Here is a 19,122-nt window from a genome sequence, read left to right as displayed (position 1 = left end):
AACAATAATAAAGGGAATAAATTAATGAGAATATTGGCTGGACTCCTTTAAGTATTACAGACTCACTGTGGGACTTAAGTCATTCTCTCTGTTAACCCTCTTCATGTTTCTTCTGTTAGTTCCATTTAACACACTGTCATTTGTTCACACAAAGCAAGAATTTTTTAAAGTGTTCTCAATTCAGCATGAATGATTAAATCTTTACTTCGAAGCCAGGGGTTGTGCTCAGTAACAGAAAATACTTGAATATCTCCGAGTAATTTACAACAGCATGGTATTTCAGGCATGTTTGCTGAGTATCTGGAAAGAATTCCAAATATCAGAACAGTGGTAACCTCCCTAACCTAACCCAATCCATTCTTGTAGGGTAACTCAGCAGCACAAGCCATCTTTGTGCTCAATGGTTTTCACAAGAGAGATAGGCTGCTCTAGGCACTTCTGCTAGGCTGTGGACAGGGTTTTTCAGGACTTAATATCCACTACATGCATAAATATCTCATGCGGTTTAAAAGGACAAAGAGCAAAAATACCACTCATACAACCTCAGGAAACATTACCAGGTTAGCAGGTAGCCTAGCTTGTGCTGCATAGTGACTGACTCTTGTAATTTCCAACTGTGTACACACAAGTGAAAGGGTTGTAATGAAAGCTACCATGTAGCAGCTGTCCAGAGGTGCTCCCAGGTACATGGTCCCCGAGCAGAATGGTACCAGCTGGCAGAGTTTTAAAGTATCCTTCCAGGGTGGTGAATTCAGTGAGGTCTGTACCTTGCAGAAAACTGATAAGGGAATGGGATAGCTGGAACAGGATTTCTGGTGGCCTTGTCCCTCTTGCATTTCACAAAAGAGAGTTGAGCAGAACAAAGAAGCCATGTTTGTGAGTCTGTTCGTACAATGGTTGCACTGCCACAGACAAGGAACTTAAGGGACTCTGCTTCAGACTTAAGATTTTAGCACAAACCTCGGAAAAATCAATAGGACCTTTTTTTTTTTCTTCTTTCTTTCAGCACTACCTGATTTTGGTTTTTAACACTCTTCCCATATGAATTGTATTGGTGAGATACACATGATCAGGGTTGGTTATATCCCAGACTTTCAATAAAAACAGTGGTGTAAATGACGTACTTGCCTTTACCATGATGTTCCTTAGAGGCCTAGTTCCAGAGATGCACAAGAAGGGAAAAGTTTAATTTTCCTGCTAAAAACATGTTCTCAAAGTACAATTCCTTACCCTGTTTACTTAAAAATCAGAGATGCTGCATGTGAAAAGAAAAGCCTCTCTAGTTTTCTGGTCTATCTTTGTATGTTGTGTTGTATCAACACCTTTGAAAATGAAATTGCAATGCCATACCCAATAAGGAATCCACACCAATCTTGTCCACTGCATACAACATTTTATATTGGAGAGGAGCTAATTTCCTTTAAAAATAACTTTCAATTTTTGACCATACTGATGCATCCCCTAAAACTCAAGCACAAAGACTGAAACAGTTCTTAATCATAAATCCCACCATTACAAAAACCAAACAAAAACCTCCAGTGCCTGAAAGTCATGCATTTGCCAGTACCTGATACGAGAAGCTAGGAATTTCAGATGAAGGATTAAATGGGCAGTCACTGTAATTTTCCAAGTGATTCTTTCTGCAGGAAGCTCTTGTGACAGTAAGTTAAACTGGTGACACAGACTTCCTTACAGCTGTTGCCACCCAATGCACACTCAACTGCAGAGTAGTAGATCTTCAAATGAAAACTCGAGTAAGAAGCCAATGTCCATCAGTGCAGGAGCAGAGCATGTGATAACCCTTAGGACACAGTTTGAAGTGACTTGGGCCCCAACAAATGTTAATTCCAGAGAAGCATTCATTTGACCTGTGAGTAAATGTCAGTACATTGAAGACATTAAGACTACAGCTTGCTGGCAGACACCACTATGCAACAGTTGAGCCCTTCATGTGGTAATTTATCTGTACCCATGAAAGAATCTACCACCACATAAAAACAAGGCTGCAATTTTATGAAAGGGCAATAGCAATATTTCAGGCTAATGATTTGAGGTTAGGCTGTACAGCAGCTAGGTGCGTGGGAAACTGATCTCCCCCCTGCCCCCCATTGTGATAAAGAGGAGTCACAAAACAAGCATTGAGCTAGAAATAAATTGTTTATTTTAAAACAGTACAGGTTAATAAATAGATTAGTTATCAGAAAACTTAATAAATAGCCTTTTATAATTTACACAAGGCAAATACAACATGCCTATAACTATTTTTTAAAAAGCAAAGAAAGTAAGCTTGACTTGTAAGCCATTAACAAATCTATATCTACATTATTTGGAAGCTAATAAAATAAACCATTTTTATGTAATCCATAGTAACTATATTGCAATAGCATTGAAGCAACCAAACCTGACACTGTATGTCTGTTGCCAACCACCTTTTCCCCATATCCCATTAGAACTATTTTTACATTCCGGGGGAAAAAAAAAAAAAAAAAAAAGAAATGGGAGGAGGGGCAGGAGGGAGAGAAAGTTCCACAGTTTAAAAAGGAAAATACCCCTTTTGTGTAATATTTTCCACTCTGGAGAGCAACTGTCAGGGGCAAGGGGGGGGGGGGGGGGGGGGGGGGGGGGGACAACACCCAACACAGCAACAGAAAGATAAAACCCCCAAACTTATTTGCAGGTTTCAAAAAGGATTTCTTAATCTGTAACATTTCAACACTGTTGTCTGAAATACTTGGGCACCAGTAGTAGTAACTGTTGACATAATTGGTGCCTAACATAGTACACACTAAAATTCTGCATCACTTAAGTGCATATTTAGTAGCACCAAGGAGTTATTACTAAGACTAATCTCTGTAAAGAAAAGATAACAGGTAATAGATGAACATTTGATTTAACAGTAAAAGTTTAGCAGTTACACCATCTCAAGACAACTGAGGAAGATCTGTAGAATTTTTGATGGTTTATATTTATGAAACAGGAAGATTAGAGGGGTACAACATGCAAATAACTGCCCATTTGAGCACCCCATATTTATTAACTGCAAATCTTTCTTAAATACAAGCCCTCTATTTTTTTAAATGAAAAGGAAACCTAAACCTCAGTTTCTAGTGTTTCAACAAATTAATCCAGTGTTTTCAATATTCAGTGCTAGTTACTTCAGAAAAATACGTGTGTTCAATATAAACCAAGATCATTAACAGGAAGCCTCACTTGTCAAGCTGTGATATGACAGGTTCTTATTAATGTTAGTTGCAGCTCACTAATAAGTAGGCTCTATTTACAGACACATAGTCCTGGAAAGTCAGTACAGCAGATAAATTGTTTCGAGATTTTTCTTCTTTACATAGGTATTTAAGGTGTAACAAATCGTTTTTTTTTTTTCTTTTTTTTTTTTTCTTGGTTGTATCAAAAAGGTTTCTATTCTCCTACTGAACATTTGAGGGACTTTTGTGTTTGACACCTAATAAAGACTGTGACTGACACATGTAAATCCTCCATACACTGAAGGGATAATGATCAAAGAGCTATCTTCAAGTGAATACCAAGTAAATATGTTTGACTGGTATAACAGAAGCCAGACATACAGAGTGGAACGCCTTTCATATGGATTTGATCTTAATTCAGATGCATCCCACCACTGTGATGAGTCCACTTTTTGTATGCATAGCCTCTCCCACTTCTACTTTGAAATCAAAACTGAAGTATCTGGCTCATAGCTATTGACAGATGTAATGCAAAGAGAACGTGAAAGGGGTAGACCCATGAGGGACACCAAAGCTCAGGAGACAACTATGCACATTTGCTCCCTGAGATGATGAACTCGTATCTGTCTTATGCAAAGTACTTACTTGTCAAAGGGTAGAGAAAAAAAAAAAAGAAGGAAACAGATAAAGTTCAACTTCAACAGTGCCTCTTTTTAAATCAGAAAATCAACCGTACTCAAAAAGGTAGGACATCAGAATGAGGAGGGCACGAATGGAGGAGGGAAGAATCATGCCGACAGTGACAATGGAAAGTGGTAATACATTTCTAAGTTAAAACTTAACCAGATGCAGTACAGCAGAACTCAAAAGAACACTGCTACAAACTGAACAAAGTAGCAAAAACAAAGGTTTCGGTTTTTTGCATTCATGATGTAAAAGGCTACAGATATGAATGATGCACAAGGCCACAAGAATTTCTTTCACCTTATGTGCTGGCTTTTGACATCTCTGTTTTAAACAAAGTTAACTAGACATTTCTAGAAAGCTCATCAAAGATGAGGAGCAGCCAGGGAGAAAAACTTATGCAGGCGTTTACCAGCTGTAAGGATGGTCAGAGGACCACAGAACACGGCTACTACTACTTTATTCTTACTCTGCATAGTGAGTGCTTATCAAGTAAACTTGTGTGTGGTGCAGAAAATGGTGAGGTTTAAACAGGGCAGTCAAGTTATTTTGGATTCAATATTACTAATAATTTGCATATGCACCTAACATACTAGGATAGGCACTTTCTAAATAAATAAGAAGGAATTTTAAAACAAAAAAAGACAAACAAGTATGGCCAAAGGAGGATTAAGATGCAACCACAATCATTTCCATTCTGACCTAAAGATTTTCACGGATGTCTTCCGAGATTAAAGGCTAGTACAAAACCAACGGGCAACTCACGAACTCTGAATCTGAATTTTGAAAAGACAACTTGATTGCTTCAGAAAATGGCTAACATTGTTTTAAAAAGTAGGTCACTACAGGTCTCACAACCTATATGCAATTCCAGTTTCAATCAGAAAAAAAAGGGAATCAGTATGACAAAACCTAACTGCCTGCTGAGAACCAAGATACCATTCTCCAACCAATAACTTGACAGAGGTTACTTTTATCCAGCTTTCATAGTCCCAGTTCCCCTCATCTACAATTCTCAAACTTTCTAGAAACCACACACAAGGTCTGAAAATCCATGAAGCTGGCCCTTTCTCTGCTAGAGCTACTTTATTTCACCAAGATACCCGGCTTCAGTGCTGACCTATAACAACATAGGTTTCTGCTAACTCAGAGTCATTCCCCTGCAATCTGGAGTTATAAAACAAGCTTCCAAGTAACAGTGGGGCTCCTACTCCCTCAGAGGAGTCCCTTTGGAATACCAGATGTTTAGGAGTCACTGTTCATGATTATTGCTGCCATTAGAAGAGCTTATACCATTCCTTTTAAAATAAAACAGAGGCTGAGTTTTGACATTAATTCAGGTCAAAAAGACATCCTGAGAGTGAGCAGTGCAACTCCCCATCAATCAACCTCCACGTTCCCATCAGCCATCTGCAAAGCTACATTCATCATTCCTTGATAAAGTGTCATGGGCTTTTTCAAATACTGTCTTGTAAACGTGTTGGGGTTTTTTTTTGTTGCTTGTTTCAAGAACATTCTGAACTACAGATGTTGAGTTCCATTGTACCCATCCATTGTTGTAATTAAATGGAAAACAACATTCATTACTTTTCAAGCTTTCCTCACAAGTTTTTGACTTGTGATGTTTTAACTACCAAATATAAGTAGAACATGAAGATTAACTACTTTTATTTTCTTTGGCATATCAATATTCTCTAAATGGTTTAATCTGAACAGTTCAGAGCTTAAGGTCTCTGTGCTACTTGTCAAAATATTAGAGCTGAACTGTTCACACAGGTCTGAATTACTGGATCTGATTACTGGATTTCCCTGTTGGTTATCTGAAACTCAGCTCTCAGAATGCCTATGCCTTTTCAGACTTTAACGCCCTTTTCCCACATTAAAGAAAGGTTCCGAGCATCTTTTTTGAGCTATGAGAAATCTCATGCTCATCTCATATTTCTTTTTTTTTTGTGGTCCCTGCATATTAGTTGCTTCACAAAACCGTTTCCTGTATTTAGTCATTTAACTAAAATAAAGGTATGCTAGATTGCTTTAAGCAGTCTGCTTGTAGATTACCTCTTCCCATTAGGACTATGGGTTTTTCAGAAGCTGTCAAGGCATCTGAGGGTTTTAGTTCAGGTTGGTAAATTGTTCCGAAAATGTGTGGCTTCTTCTGGGTGCTTTATGTGTTTAGAATTTAAATACAGTCCAATATTATAGACAGTAGAACTGAATTATTAAACTAGCATAGGCCATCTGAAACAAATACATTCACATTTACGCAGTAGTTTTGGATTACAAAGGCACTGAAACAGTTCTGAGCTGTTTACGAATAAGCCACCATATAGGCAATGAATCTGTGCATCATTTCCACATCCTTCACAGTCTTTCTGTTGGCTCCCAATTAAAAACTCTCAGATGAATGTGGTATGTCTTAACGCACATAAGTTACAAAGAAAAATGTATACCTGGACACTACCATCAGATGATAAGTAATTAGTGAAACATTTTTAAGGGTCCACTGCTCTGTATAAGAATTCAATTTAAAACTCCCGAGTGTTTTCGCTGCCTGGCAGACCAAGTTGTGAAGACAGTCACTAAGAAGGACACATCTGCAGTCCCTGGTTCAACCAACATTTGTCTCAGAATCCACAGCCTTGACAGTGGACACATTGCTATATTGAGACTAAGAAGTTGTTGTACTCCCTTCTTCCCTTTCCCCCATATTTTAATGTATACACCACTCATGAAAGGTGTCAGATTGAGTGCATTAGAAACTGATGTTCTCTGCCCACAGAAACAGTACCTCAGAAGCCACAACACAAGCTTTCACACACAGGTCTGTCAGAATATCACCAGATCTTTTCTGATGCATTACCTTTTACAGTAAGGAAATACATCAGTCTCTATGCTGACTCAATCAATGGTTCCAATTAAGGTCATTTATTGTGTTGACTAGGGTACATGGACAACTGTTCCTTTGAAACTGGATGGAGGCCTCCCATTCATTTCACATAGGCCACCAAATTTGTCAGAGGATAGCTACCAACCTGAATCACATTTGAATCAGTGACCTAGAAATGAAAGGCTCTGCATCTTTCCCTGAGCCATCCAGTTTCCCCTCAAAAAATGTTTTAATCTGTCTTCATGTTAGGTTTATTTAAATCTCCAATATTGAAGTTGAATTCCTTGAAGACTTGTATAAGAACAATTCCAATAGACACTGTGGTGAATCCACAAGCCATTCCCAAGAAATCTACCACTCCTACATTACTCCATTCCCTAAAAAGGATGGCTGAAGCCAGCAGGACTAGGCTGGTAAACACAACGTAGTAGATGGCACCAAACACAGAGGAGTCAAAACATTCCAGTGCCTTATTGATGTATCTGAACTGAATGATAATGCTACATCCTAATACTGCCAGAAGTACCAGACAGAGGTACAGAGCCCTTTGACTTGAGGGGTTATTGTGAAAGATATCTTGAGCAGCCAGCCCAATGCCTTTTGTGCTGGGAACAGTAAAACTGCCCAACAGAGAGCAAATACTGATGTAAACCATGATATTAGTAGGTCCATGAGCTGGAGCTATCCAGAAGATCAGCAGGAGAAGCATTAGCAGCACTACGCAGAGATAACCCACGAAAACTGGAAAACAGAAAGAAAATAATAGTGAGGTACAACCTCTTGATGTTTTAAAGATTTTAGCAGGCAAATCAGATATACGCTATTGAATATAGATCCAAATAAATCACTGAGCTTTTAGAGATTTTGGGGGTGTCTGCAACTGATGTTGTCATGTTCTTCAGGTAAAACAAATAAATATGTAGTAAAATACACAGTGTTGCACATCTCAGCTGGATTTAAGACAGCTTTTTTTATTTTATTCTGTCTTCCACCCAGACTATCCTCCTTAAAGCCTTCTACGACATACGGAAGTGATAACACCTCATTCATAATCAGTTCAGTAAAGCATGGTGTGTGGATGCAGCAAAGAGCTTAACCATAGAGTTGGATCCCATTAAGGTGAACAAGTTGCGTAGGTACAGTTGGAAGAACCAGGATGCCATATCATTTACATTATAGCACCAGTTCACAGATTAGAGTGGTGAGAATCATTTAATGCTTTACAGTTTTAAAGAAATTATTTCCAATTCATTTTGGTCAGACTGAAATGGAAAATTTAGACCAGGGTATTTGTTTTCTTTTCTTTCTTTGCAAATTTTTTGGATACCTAATGTTATTAGGCTCGAGTTTCTCTCACCTAAAGCAATTAAAGGAAATAACAATAGCTGTCAGTTTAGCTCTTATGCAAGAAAAATAAAAGTGGGTCTGGCATTAGTATGTGTGCTCCAGCAGCTACTGGGACTTCACATTCTCTGTGAGACAGAACAGGCATTTCAGCATATTTCTCAACGGCCTATTTCTACACACCTTCATTGTGCAAAGAAATCTGCTTGGCACATAACTGGCATCTAATATAAACTTTTAATAAGAAAAAAAAAAAGCAAACCAGCAAACCCATGCAGAATTAAAGAACAAAAGACTATCAGTATTTTTTATTTTGTATAAAGCAACTTAAGATCCTAGAATTATACCTTTCATCTCTAAATAGCAAGATACACTTTTTCATAATTTTAGAAAATTACCAGTTGAAATGCCTGTTTTTCTGAGCTTGCTGTGTGGGATTCTGCTTTCAAAAGTACCCACATTTTCCTTTCTGTACACATGTATCAATAAATCTGAAGAGTTTCAAGTACAGCAAGGCATAGTTTTCCTATACAAAAGCTGTACTGGGTTGCCTCTGACATGTCATGGTTTCTTCAAGTCAGTTTTCCTATCTGGAAGAAGTGGTAAATCTCTTCCTCCTGCATGCTCCTGACCAGTCTTACAAAACCATTATGAGTTAATAAAAGAATAAAGTACCTGGATTTGTAAGCTTCTCTTCAAGCTCAGCCTGAGTCGTTACACTCTCAGACTTTGGGGAATGGATGATGAGAACAACAGACCCAGCGCAGCTCAGCAAACATCCCAGCTTGCCAAGAATGTTCAGTTTTTCTTTCAGTAAGTAAGAAGCTAAAATAGACCTTTCACAAAGAGGAAGAAAATTAAAAGTTTGACTACATCCTGTTAATAATGCTGTAACAGTATGTGCCACATGAATTTCCCTCTTAAAGGAATAGTATCAAATAGTCTCAAATGTTGGTGGACCTTTGACCAAATACTGACACATCCTCAAAATTAATTTGGCTTATCTTAAGAAAGATTTATCCAGTTACAGTATTACTTATCCTTGATGTCTCATCTCAGGAAGAAAAAAAACCAAAACAACATCTCAGGGAAAAAAAAACCCAAAACAACACTCCCTCCTCTCTTCCCCCAAATCCCAATATATCCAAAACAAAAAACAACCCAAACAAAACCACAAAAACCCCAACACCTCAAAAACCACCACCACATGACCCCCTCCAAAGAAACCTGCAAACCGTAGATTTGTCACCCAAGGCTGGTATCTACTCATTAACAATTTGGTGAGCTGTCACGAAGCCCCGTTTTATAGATGCTATATAGTCAGGAGATAAAAGTGACTTGGTTACAAAGATCACAGGGCTCAGCTCAGACATGTGGCTGACCAAAATACACAAAATTATGTGACATAGGATAAAATAACAGATGGCAAGTAAAGCAACATCAGCATGCTTCATAGTGTATAAAACTAAAGACAACCATGAAGCCTGTACAAAGCAATACACTCTACTACTACACTGGTCATCTACTTCTACGCTCTGAAGCAGATGACCAGTGCAGTCAGATATACAATTCAGAAGGCAAAAGAAAAATCTGGAGGCAACACACAGCTTTGTTTTCAAAGAATTGTACTTTTTCACTGGAGCAGTTTCACAGCTGTAGTTTAGCTATTCACAAAACATTTAGCTGCATATTAAACTCCTTAAACTCACTGCCTTTTTTGTTCCCCACCCTCCCCCATGAACATAACATTCAAGAAGCTGGGGGCATGTGTATGCAAGGGACTCCCTTGCTTAGGGAAAGAGGCCAAATCCAATTAAATGACAATCAACATCAATAAACACATGTGGGCTGTGGATAGCAGGGGAGAGAAAGAATGTGGGACAAAAGGAAAGATCTACATAGTAAGGGAACTGTGAATAAGAGAAAAGGCAGAAAAGTCCAGAATAACATAGTGAAGGGAGGAGGGGAAAAAAAAACACATTTATCTGTTCCAGATCATAGTGATTGTTAAAGCAGAAGATACTCAAGAACCCTTCTTCACCACTGCCTTCCCTCTACCCCTGACCTCCACCACTTTGCTTAGGAAAATGGGAATAGGTTACATTATAAAACACCACTAACAGTCATAAGCCTTACATGTCAGTGGACCTCCAGTGACCACTGAGTCTATCTGACATTTCATAAAGTAGTAACAGCATTCAGATTAAGAGCAAGAAAAGCAAACTCTTACCCAAATGGAACACCAAGAGCTCCCAAGGGCGTCACTAGCACAGTTGGGACTGCGGTGTAAGCCAAGAAATTCCCTATTTGACCAAGAGCCACTGTGAACGGAACCAGAAGTAAGTTTTAAATCCCTTTGTAAAAAGGAGCAATGAAAACTTACCCAATGCTGTTTGGGAAAGATGACCTAACTGGAAACCAGATGTTACAGATTTGCTTAGCTCTGATAATGTTGAACTTGAACAAAACGGATGGAATTTTTCTGTATTTTTCAATTATTTTTTAATATAGGGTTTATATTTGCCACACAAGAAGATCCAAGAGAGCACAGTAAATAATCTCATTTGCAGCTTTTCTTAGTTGAGTATAAGAAACAACAATGCATTACATTCAAATATCTCAATATTACACTCAACTACTTAAATAAGGAGGACTAAAAGTATATATAACCCATGATTTCATCTTCGGAACATGCATATATGTAACACGAATGCACTTGGTTATAGTCCCTAACAGCAGTGTTACCTTTTGGATGGGAAATAAGGAGAATACTGAGGAAAGGAATACACTAATGAAATACTAAGCACAGGCACAAGGGCTCTTCAATACACAATAGACCATATTACATTTTCACAACGCTATATAACATCAAAAGTAATTCCTGACCAATGTAAAAAGAACAGATCCCTGACAAGTCACAGTAACAGCCTCACAATCTTATTATATTCTTTCTCCCAATGAAAGCAAATTCCAAGATGTACCTCACTATTGCACATCACGGCTGTGATAAACAACTCATGCGTTCGAGTTCTCAGCTGAAAGAGAAAAGCTGGATGGTTTTGCAAGTGCTGGCAAGTTTATGATAGATCAACACGATGCTCACATAGTTACAGGGTCTGTGGTAACTGGCAAGACCCTTGAGATTCAACACAAATTGCACCGCTCAAATTCCCAGTTGATAGCAAGAGCCATTAACAGCATTTAAAAATATTTCAAGAAGCCAAGCTGTCTTTATGCTCAGGCTGGCATTGCCCTCGACTATCAAATGTTGTTACCATCATCCTGTCTCTACACCTTGGAAGCACTGTGCAAGCATTAATTAATTTACCAAATTAGCTCACATTATCAGTAGTGCTGAAGACCTGTGTAACCTACAGGAAACAAAGGAGACAAACAAACTTACAAAACTGCAGAGTGTGGCAAAATTACACTAATTCAATTCTCTGAGGCTGTCTCTACAGGCAGGACTGAGCCAGAGAGGTTAATGAGCAGCATTTCTAGAGCAGAGAGTCAGTCATGGTCTTCCTGCCCTTGGGAACAGAGTAACTCAGCTGTCAGCCTCCGGCTTGGTTTTCTGCAGACATATGTGGCAACTCTGGCATTATCTTCAAGGCATCTAAAGGAACTGGGCCAGATCTTGCACAGAGGACAGGGCATAGCTGGCACACCATGTTTCTGCAGATTATATATACTTCCAAGTGACTCTGACAAAAAGTTGCTTTTTGGTTTTGGAGGTCCAGTGCCTTAACTTTCTGTTGGAAGAACCTTAACAGATAGCACCAACACTGAGGTCTCTAAAGCTTCAATCTGCATGTATTGTAAGGCAACTGATCTTACCAGAGGTTTTCAGTATCACCATGGATTAATACTAACTGTCTCTCACCATTACACGTCACAGACTGGGGCTAATTAAAACCAATTAAAAAAAGAAGAAAGATTCTCAGTAACTGTTACCATCTACCCGATGTTGAGACCTTTGCTGCCAACCTATACAGTCCCCTCTGGATAGAAATTCCTCTCCAGATACATCAGTGCTGTAAGTCAAGGCATGGCTTCAGTTCTTGAAGACACACCAAACTTTAAACCTGATAAAGGAGTACCAATATTCCTGAAGCTATTGCAACACAAAACTTGATGCACACTGACACATCTACATCAGCAAGAAGACAGGAATAGACGACCAGGAGCAGATGTCTGCTCTACACATGTCAGGAGCTTTATTTCAGACTAACTTCTGCCTGCTCCCATAGGCTGAAAATCTGTTTGCAGCTGGTGTGCATTAGGCATGTTCAGCCCAGTTTCATCTTAAAGTCAAGTTCAGGAGCTCCAACACTGCTCTACAACATGAAATAAAGCCCAGCCTGTGGAGATAAACAGGAGATTTGCTTGGAAAATTTATTCCCCATCTGCAATAAAACACTAGCATAGATGTAGCCACTATAAAAGTCAGTCACATCTAAACTGCCATCAAAACTGCACTGAAACTAATTAATTAGCCAATTAATTAGTTTAATGCTCACTGAAATACCTGTGCACATGCTGCAATCACTCTTTTGACTATAGCATAAGAAAAAATCCCTAGCAGAATCTGTAGCCTTTCCTTTGCAGTCTTCAGTAATCCAGTGGATCCCAAGGCCCCAAAATGGCTAGGCAGTGTTATGCTGAGTCAGCATGCCAACACAGAAATGCTTGGTCACCATCGGAACAAATATTGTGAAAACAAGTTGGTAGAGTTTATGTGGGTTTTGTTAGTCATCCAGACTCCAAATTCCCTGCCAGAGAAAACCATGTCAGCTGTTACAATTTTACCCAGATAACTGGGGATATTGCTAATTCCCTGGGCACTGCCTTTCTCTGCATCCCAGAGATGTCTACCTGGCCCTTGCTGTTGCTGTTCATGACTCTGTTGCAATTCTGAACCTATATACTATCCTTAAGCAATTCTTCCCTTGATTCCTTTGTAAACTTACTGAGGCTTTGTTTTGAAATACCTGCACCTGGCTACTGGACAAAAGCCAACTGATACCATTCCCTTGAGCTGTTTGCCTTCATGCAATTCAGTCAGCTCTTTTAAGCATGAAATCGTTTTCTCTGATTCACCAAGATAAACTCCTGTAATAAAACCTCTCTTTTTTTAACTCCTTCTGCTCAGAGATTCAAGATGGGAGCCTCACAAGATAAACAGCAGTGATGGCTGCATCAAAAGGAACATGACCAGCAGGTCGAAGGAGGTGATCCTGCCCCTCTACTCTGCTCTCCTGAGACCTCACTTGGAGTATTGTGTGCAGTTCTGGTGTCCTCAACATAAAAAGGACATGGAACTGTTGGAACAAGCCCAGAGAAGGGCCACGAAGATGATCAGGGGACTGGAGCATCGCCTGTATGAAGACAGGCTGAGGAAGTTGGGGCTGTTCAGCCTGGAGAAGAGAAGGCTGCATGGAGACCTCATAGCAACCTTCCAGTATCTGAAGGGGGCCTATAGGGATGCTGGGGAGGGACTCTTCATTAGGGACTGTAGTGACAGGACAAGGGGTAACGGGTTGAAACTTAAACAGAGGAAGTTTAGATTGGATATAAGAAGGAAATTCTTTCCTGTGAGGGTGGTGAAACACTGGAATGGGTTGCCCAGGGAGGTTGTGAATGCTCCATCCCTGGCGGTGTTCAAGGCCAGGTTGGAGGAGGCCTTGGGTGATATGATTTAGCATAAGGTGTCCCTGCCCACGGCAGGGGGGTTGGCACGTGATGATCTTAAGGTCCTTTCCAGCCCTAACGATTCTATGATTAATGCACAGATTTATTGCTCCTATTTGCAGTAGTAGTAATCCTGGCAGAGGAGGAAGCTGGAAGAACTACTTAAACTCAGGTTAAATTAGCTGAGGATTTTCCTCTGAAGCTCTGCTGGCTTCTACACTTGCTATGAACTTTGTCCTTCAACATACCAGTCTGCTTCCTTTCCTTTTGCATTGCTTGAAGATAATAAAAACAGAGATTTCCCTTGCTGCCACAAAATCAGGGGCACAACTGGACTCATACACTTCTCAGAAACAGCATCAGAACATTTCCAAATAATTCACAAAAGGCTGGATTGGAGTCTAAAACTGGAGTATGATTTTAAGCTCATGGGTAGAAGTAGGGCTGAACTGCAAGATGAGAAAGCTAGCTGCTCCCTATGCTCAGGGTTCACATTAGAGAGTGAACTTAGTGTGAGCTGAGTTTCCAAAGATAAGAGTAAAATTACACTGATCTCATATCAGCACCACACAAGGCTTCGCATTAATCTTGTGGATTAAAAGCAAAACTGAAACTGTATCTGTTGAACTAGAAATCAAAAAGACTTTATTTTTTAATTAATCAAGGCTGGCAAAGTGCTTTCTGATCTAAAAAATAACATATGCTCAACGAGCCCTTTTGTGCAGAGTGACATTCTCTTATTCAGCTTTGACTTTTATTAGAAACTCAGAAGACCAGCTCAATCAAGAGACACAAACCGTAGGGGAAATCAGAGTCAGAGCAGTGTGGCTGCCAAGGGCTGCAAGTACCAAACAGTTCAGAAATGGGGAAAGCTGTCTGACTCAGGTTTGTCCCAGCTCTTTGCCTTCTCAAAGACTGTCACAGTAGCCAGAGTGAGAGTTTACTAAAGGTGGGGTATTTCTGAAAGAAATTTTGTGACAAATGAGCATGAGATTCAAGATGAGAACCCAGATTTCCTGATGTCTTGTTTCACCATCTAAGTGTAACTTGTGTCAATAAAAATTAAACCTTTAAAAATACTTACTTGCAATAGTGCCAGACCACCATACTATATCTGTTAAGTACGAAGTACCTGGAAGAGGAAGTACAGGAAGATATATTAGGAAAATATGAATTTGCAATATTGGAACTACAAAACAGAATAACTTCAACAGTCTCAGCTATTAATGACCTTCATCTTAACCCCATTCTTCAACGCAACTGAGTGTGAGTAAATAAAGAGAGTGTGCTTGGCTTTGGTCTAAGCGTCAGAGTTAGATTTTCCCAAGGCAATATATTAGTCAGAAGTTCTAGAAGTACCTATGTGGTGGTAAACACGGTGTTACATACAAGAGCAAAATGCCAACAGATACTTCTGAGGATGACATTTAAGCGTACAGATTAGAACCGATATTAGGAGAACAGGAAACCTATGAAACAAAACATGATTTGGATCAATTAGTTCACTAATTTAATCTCAATAAAATTATATGGAAGAAACTGTAGCAGACAAATTGCTTTGGTACAGAGGTTTGGCAGTACTGATCCTCCTGCATTTGAGGATTACAAAGTGCTATGACTGAAGCCTCTGAATTCCTGACATACTACCCATTTCAAAGAGAGGAGTAAAAACTCTGGATCATCCCCGAGTGCCTCCCAAGATCAAGAATGATTATTTTCACTGTCAGATTATAGGCTTCTGACTTGGGATGCACCAGGGGAGCCGATGCCCAGCGTTTTGTATGTTCTGCTTCTGTAGAACATCAAGGCTAATGACCGCTTACGAAACTAAAGCCTGGGCTCTGCCGGGTGCCACCCTGGCATCATGCTATGCTCTCGTGTTCTGCTCCTCTTTCTAGCAATTCAGCTCTGCATTTATCTGTGAAGATGTTCTCTCAAGAGCTGCTGGAACAATACTCCGAAATCCCGAAAAACAAAAGAAAAACACAGGAATCCATAACCCTGGAGATGTATAAAATATTAAGCGCTTGGAAATCACACTATATAATTTAAATGAGATGGAAAGTGACTAATGAAGATGGCCAGCTTTAGAGTGGGCGTAATAATTTTTTAGACTTTTGTTACTGTATATAAAATAAAAACATTGTTGGGGGCACAAATTATAGAAAATATTGACTCAAGTAAGGTAACTTTGCAAAACATTTGTCACCCACTGCTGTTGCTAACTGAGCCAGGATTACTAATCGCATTGGTACTACATTGATTCAATAGAGAAGACAGAAAAGACTCCTTGCCTCCTTGTAAATTATGCAACACCTACTGAAGGCAATGGAAAAAGAAGACATCATCTGACACTACCTTGGGCTTACACCTTTGGCCATCAGATTCGAGGCAGGACCTCACTAATTCACAACATTAAAGAGAGAGAAACCTGGGGTATTGGACGTCTCCACACTGAGCACAGCCATAGGAAATACTACAGATTGCTCAGCAAGATACACAAATAAACATCAGTAATATGTTCAAAACAGGATGTTTTAGAGCTACCAGCACTGAGAAGGCAGGCAGGCACATGCCCATCACTCACTTAACCCAGTGCTGTACTGAAAGCTCTTCAGGAATGATTAGACCCAACTACACTGCAAAATGGAAACTTCCTCCAACTGCCCTGGGATGGAAAGCAGTTCCTTTCTCTCGAGGCTTCTCATTGCTTACCTTACAAAACAATATTTGTATTTATGATGCAAATGTGATCTCTCTGTGGACAATAAAATTAGATTACAGACATCTCAGAGGGAAAGACTGTGCTCCCACAACAGTACTTTGGCTGAGGCCCTTTACTGTAAGGTCACTGCAGGAAAGACAAACTTGTTAGCTCAGGCTGACAGCTGGTAGTAATATAGGTGCAAGCTTGCTCTACAGGCTGGATGCAGTGGGCACTGGAAATGCACTGCTGCTCTAACAGTAACCACCTCAAAGACATGCATAGAATCGCGTATCTGTGTGTATTTACATACAAACATATACAGAGAAAATACGTAGCATGTCCTGGTCACTAAAAAGGATTTTTCATAAGGAAGAGTTCCTAGAACCTATGGGCATGTGCTCACACGCACAGACACCACCTACAAATCAAATGGTTATTAACCATATAAATACAATTAAAAGGCCTCATGCAACCTGTGTTTAGAGTGCTCCCCTCACATAAATGCATGACACTAAGAACAAATAAATACATTGCATTTTTCCATATTCAAAGCATCAAGATGCAACTGGCAAGGGCTGTTCAGAAGTTACATGCTTTGGAGAAGCTCAAATTTCAGAATAAAAACCAGATGATCTTTACAGTCAGTGAATTTACAGCTTCATTTTGGCTATACTGTCTAGGCAGCACAGTAAGTTCCTGAATATGTTTGTCTTGGGAAACAGTAATGACTTATGGGATTTCTGCATGAAAAATAAAACAAAGAACTGATTTCGTGTTATTGCTGTGCCTTTCTTCTCTACAAAAAGAAACCGCCACATGACTGATGTAACTTGCCATGTGTGTGTCCGTGTGGAAGAGCTAGAATAAACAACTGACAAGCCGTGCTGGTGCTGCTCATAGCAAGAAACTAGCTCAGCCAGAGAAATGGGTAGAAAAGTCCCACAAGTACCTGAAAATGCCGCAAGAGAAACCTGTGTATGGACACACACGCATACACACGAGCCCCGCTGTTGTGTTACGGCGTGATGAAGACCAGTCAGCTGGCCATACATTCATCGGGAAGCTGTTGCTGCTGTCCACGTTAATACACCCTCACCGCCCTCCACCTGCCGCCCCCTCCGTAATTTATCATCACATCCCTCACGCCGACCGCGCTCCAGTCACCGACCTCTGATGCCAAACACGCTTAAGGTGACCAACTGAGGCCGGCTCCCCTGGTCCAGCGCCTGGACGGTGCCCCCTGCTGCAGGGGCCCGCCGCGACCCGGGAGCGCCTCACCCCGCATCGTCCGACCCCCATAACCCTTCCTCGCCCGGGTCGGCCGCGCCGCAGCGAGGGGCAGCCGCGGCCCTTCCGCGGGGGCTGCGCAGGGTGCCAGGGGCTGGAGCGGCCTCCGGGGAGGTGCGGGGGACGATGCTCCGGTGCAGAGGGAGGCTGTGGAGCCGCCACCGCAGCGCCGGACCCCTACCTCTCCCTCGGGCCCGCACGATCCCCTTCTTCTGCAGGACGAAGGTGGAGCCATTCACCAGGCTGGAGACCACGGCCACGCTCAAGCCCAGCGACACGGCGGCAGGGCCGGGGCTCTGCGCTGCCCCATCGCCCGCTGCCGCACCGACCGCCATCCGCATCACGCCGCCGACAGAGCTGCTGCCACCGCGGCTGCCCGGGCCCAGCGCACCCGGCCACGGCTCTGCGCCGGACCCGCCCCGCCCCGCCCCGCCCGGTCCTGCGCTGCGCTGCGCCGCGCCGGGGGTGGCTCCGGCTCCGGGCGGGCGGTGGCACCCGCGGCTCCTGGCGCCCGTCCCGCGTGGGGACGGCAGCATGATGACGTCATAGCAACGGCATCGCTGTCCCCTACACCCCCCCAACCCAACCTCCACTCTGACGTCACTGCTCTGTGCCGCCCTTCTCCGCGCTGGCAGCGCGGGGGGACAGGCGGAACCGCGCAGCGCTGCGGGGAGCGGGGTCGGAGCGGGTCTTCGGAGTGGGGCAATACGGAGCAGAAGCTGCGAGCGTCCGTGGGCGGGGGAACAGGGGAGGTGTGCACAGGGATGCGGGGTACAAGGGTCACGGGGGGAGACGTGCAGAAGGATGCGGGAGGACAGGAGGGTGCAGCAGAACACAGGGATGCGGGCGGACAAGGGGACGAGGGTAGATGCGCAGAGAGACGAGGACTGGGAGCCCTGCCGGGCCAGGGCTTCCGGCTGGGAGCAGCGCTCCTCTCCCTTCTCTCGTTTTCCTCTGGCTTGGGTAGCGGCTCCAGGCTGCCACTGCGGCTCCAGCCACGGCCTGGATCTGCGGCTTTCCATCCGCCCCGGCGCGGGGTCGTCGCTCTCTCTTTGAGAAAACAGTTTCTCAAAGCATGAAGTGCTGAGCTGAAAGCAGTCTTGCTTGCTAGGCAGAAATACTTTCTAGCACGTATTTCATTGCAGTTCTTACCATTCCCAGATACGCGTGGAAGTAAATCAATCCATAAATGGATTCCTGGAGCAGCATCCTTTGAAGGAAATGGGATATGGTACCTTGGCTTACTGTAAATGACAGTGGATGTTTTTGTCATTCGTAACTATTGGGCATAATTCTTAGTATAAATTTTAACATTCCCA

The 19,122-nt window shown here is 41.8% G+C and overlaps 1 protein-coding gene across 1 annotated transcript; it reads right to left on the bottom strand.

Moving 5' to 3' along the window:
* Positions 1–5,384: 5,384 nt before the first annotated feature.
* Positions 5,385–18,350, bottom strand: NIPA1 (NIPA magnesium transporter 1). Its single transcript, XM_057404483.1, is given in 6 exon segments — positions 5,385–7,515; positions 8,794–8,954; positions 10,349–10,439; positions 14,894–14,941; positions 17,985–18,153; positions 18,156–18,350. Coding segments are annotated over 6 exon segments (1,176 nt in total). The 3' UTR covers positions 5,385–7,003.
* Between the last annotated feature and the right edge of the window lie 772 nt (positions 18,351–19,122).

Source organism: Pezoporus wallicus, unplaced genomic scaffold (assembly GCF_028554395.1).
Source record: "Pezoporus wallicus isolate ANWC-B61680 ecotype Strahan unplaced genomic scaffold, APGP_CSIRO_Pwel_v1 contig_5787, whole genome shotgun sequence".
Taxonomy (NCBI): Eukaryota; Metazoa; Chordata; class Aves; order Psittaciformes; family Psittacidae; genus Pezoporus; species Pezoporus wallicus.
This window is presented reverse-complemented; position numbering and strand designations above follow the sequence as displayed.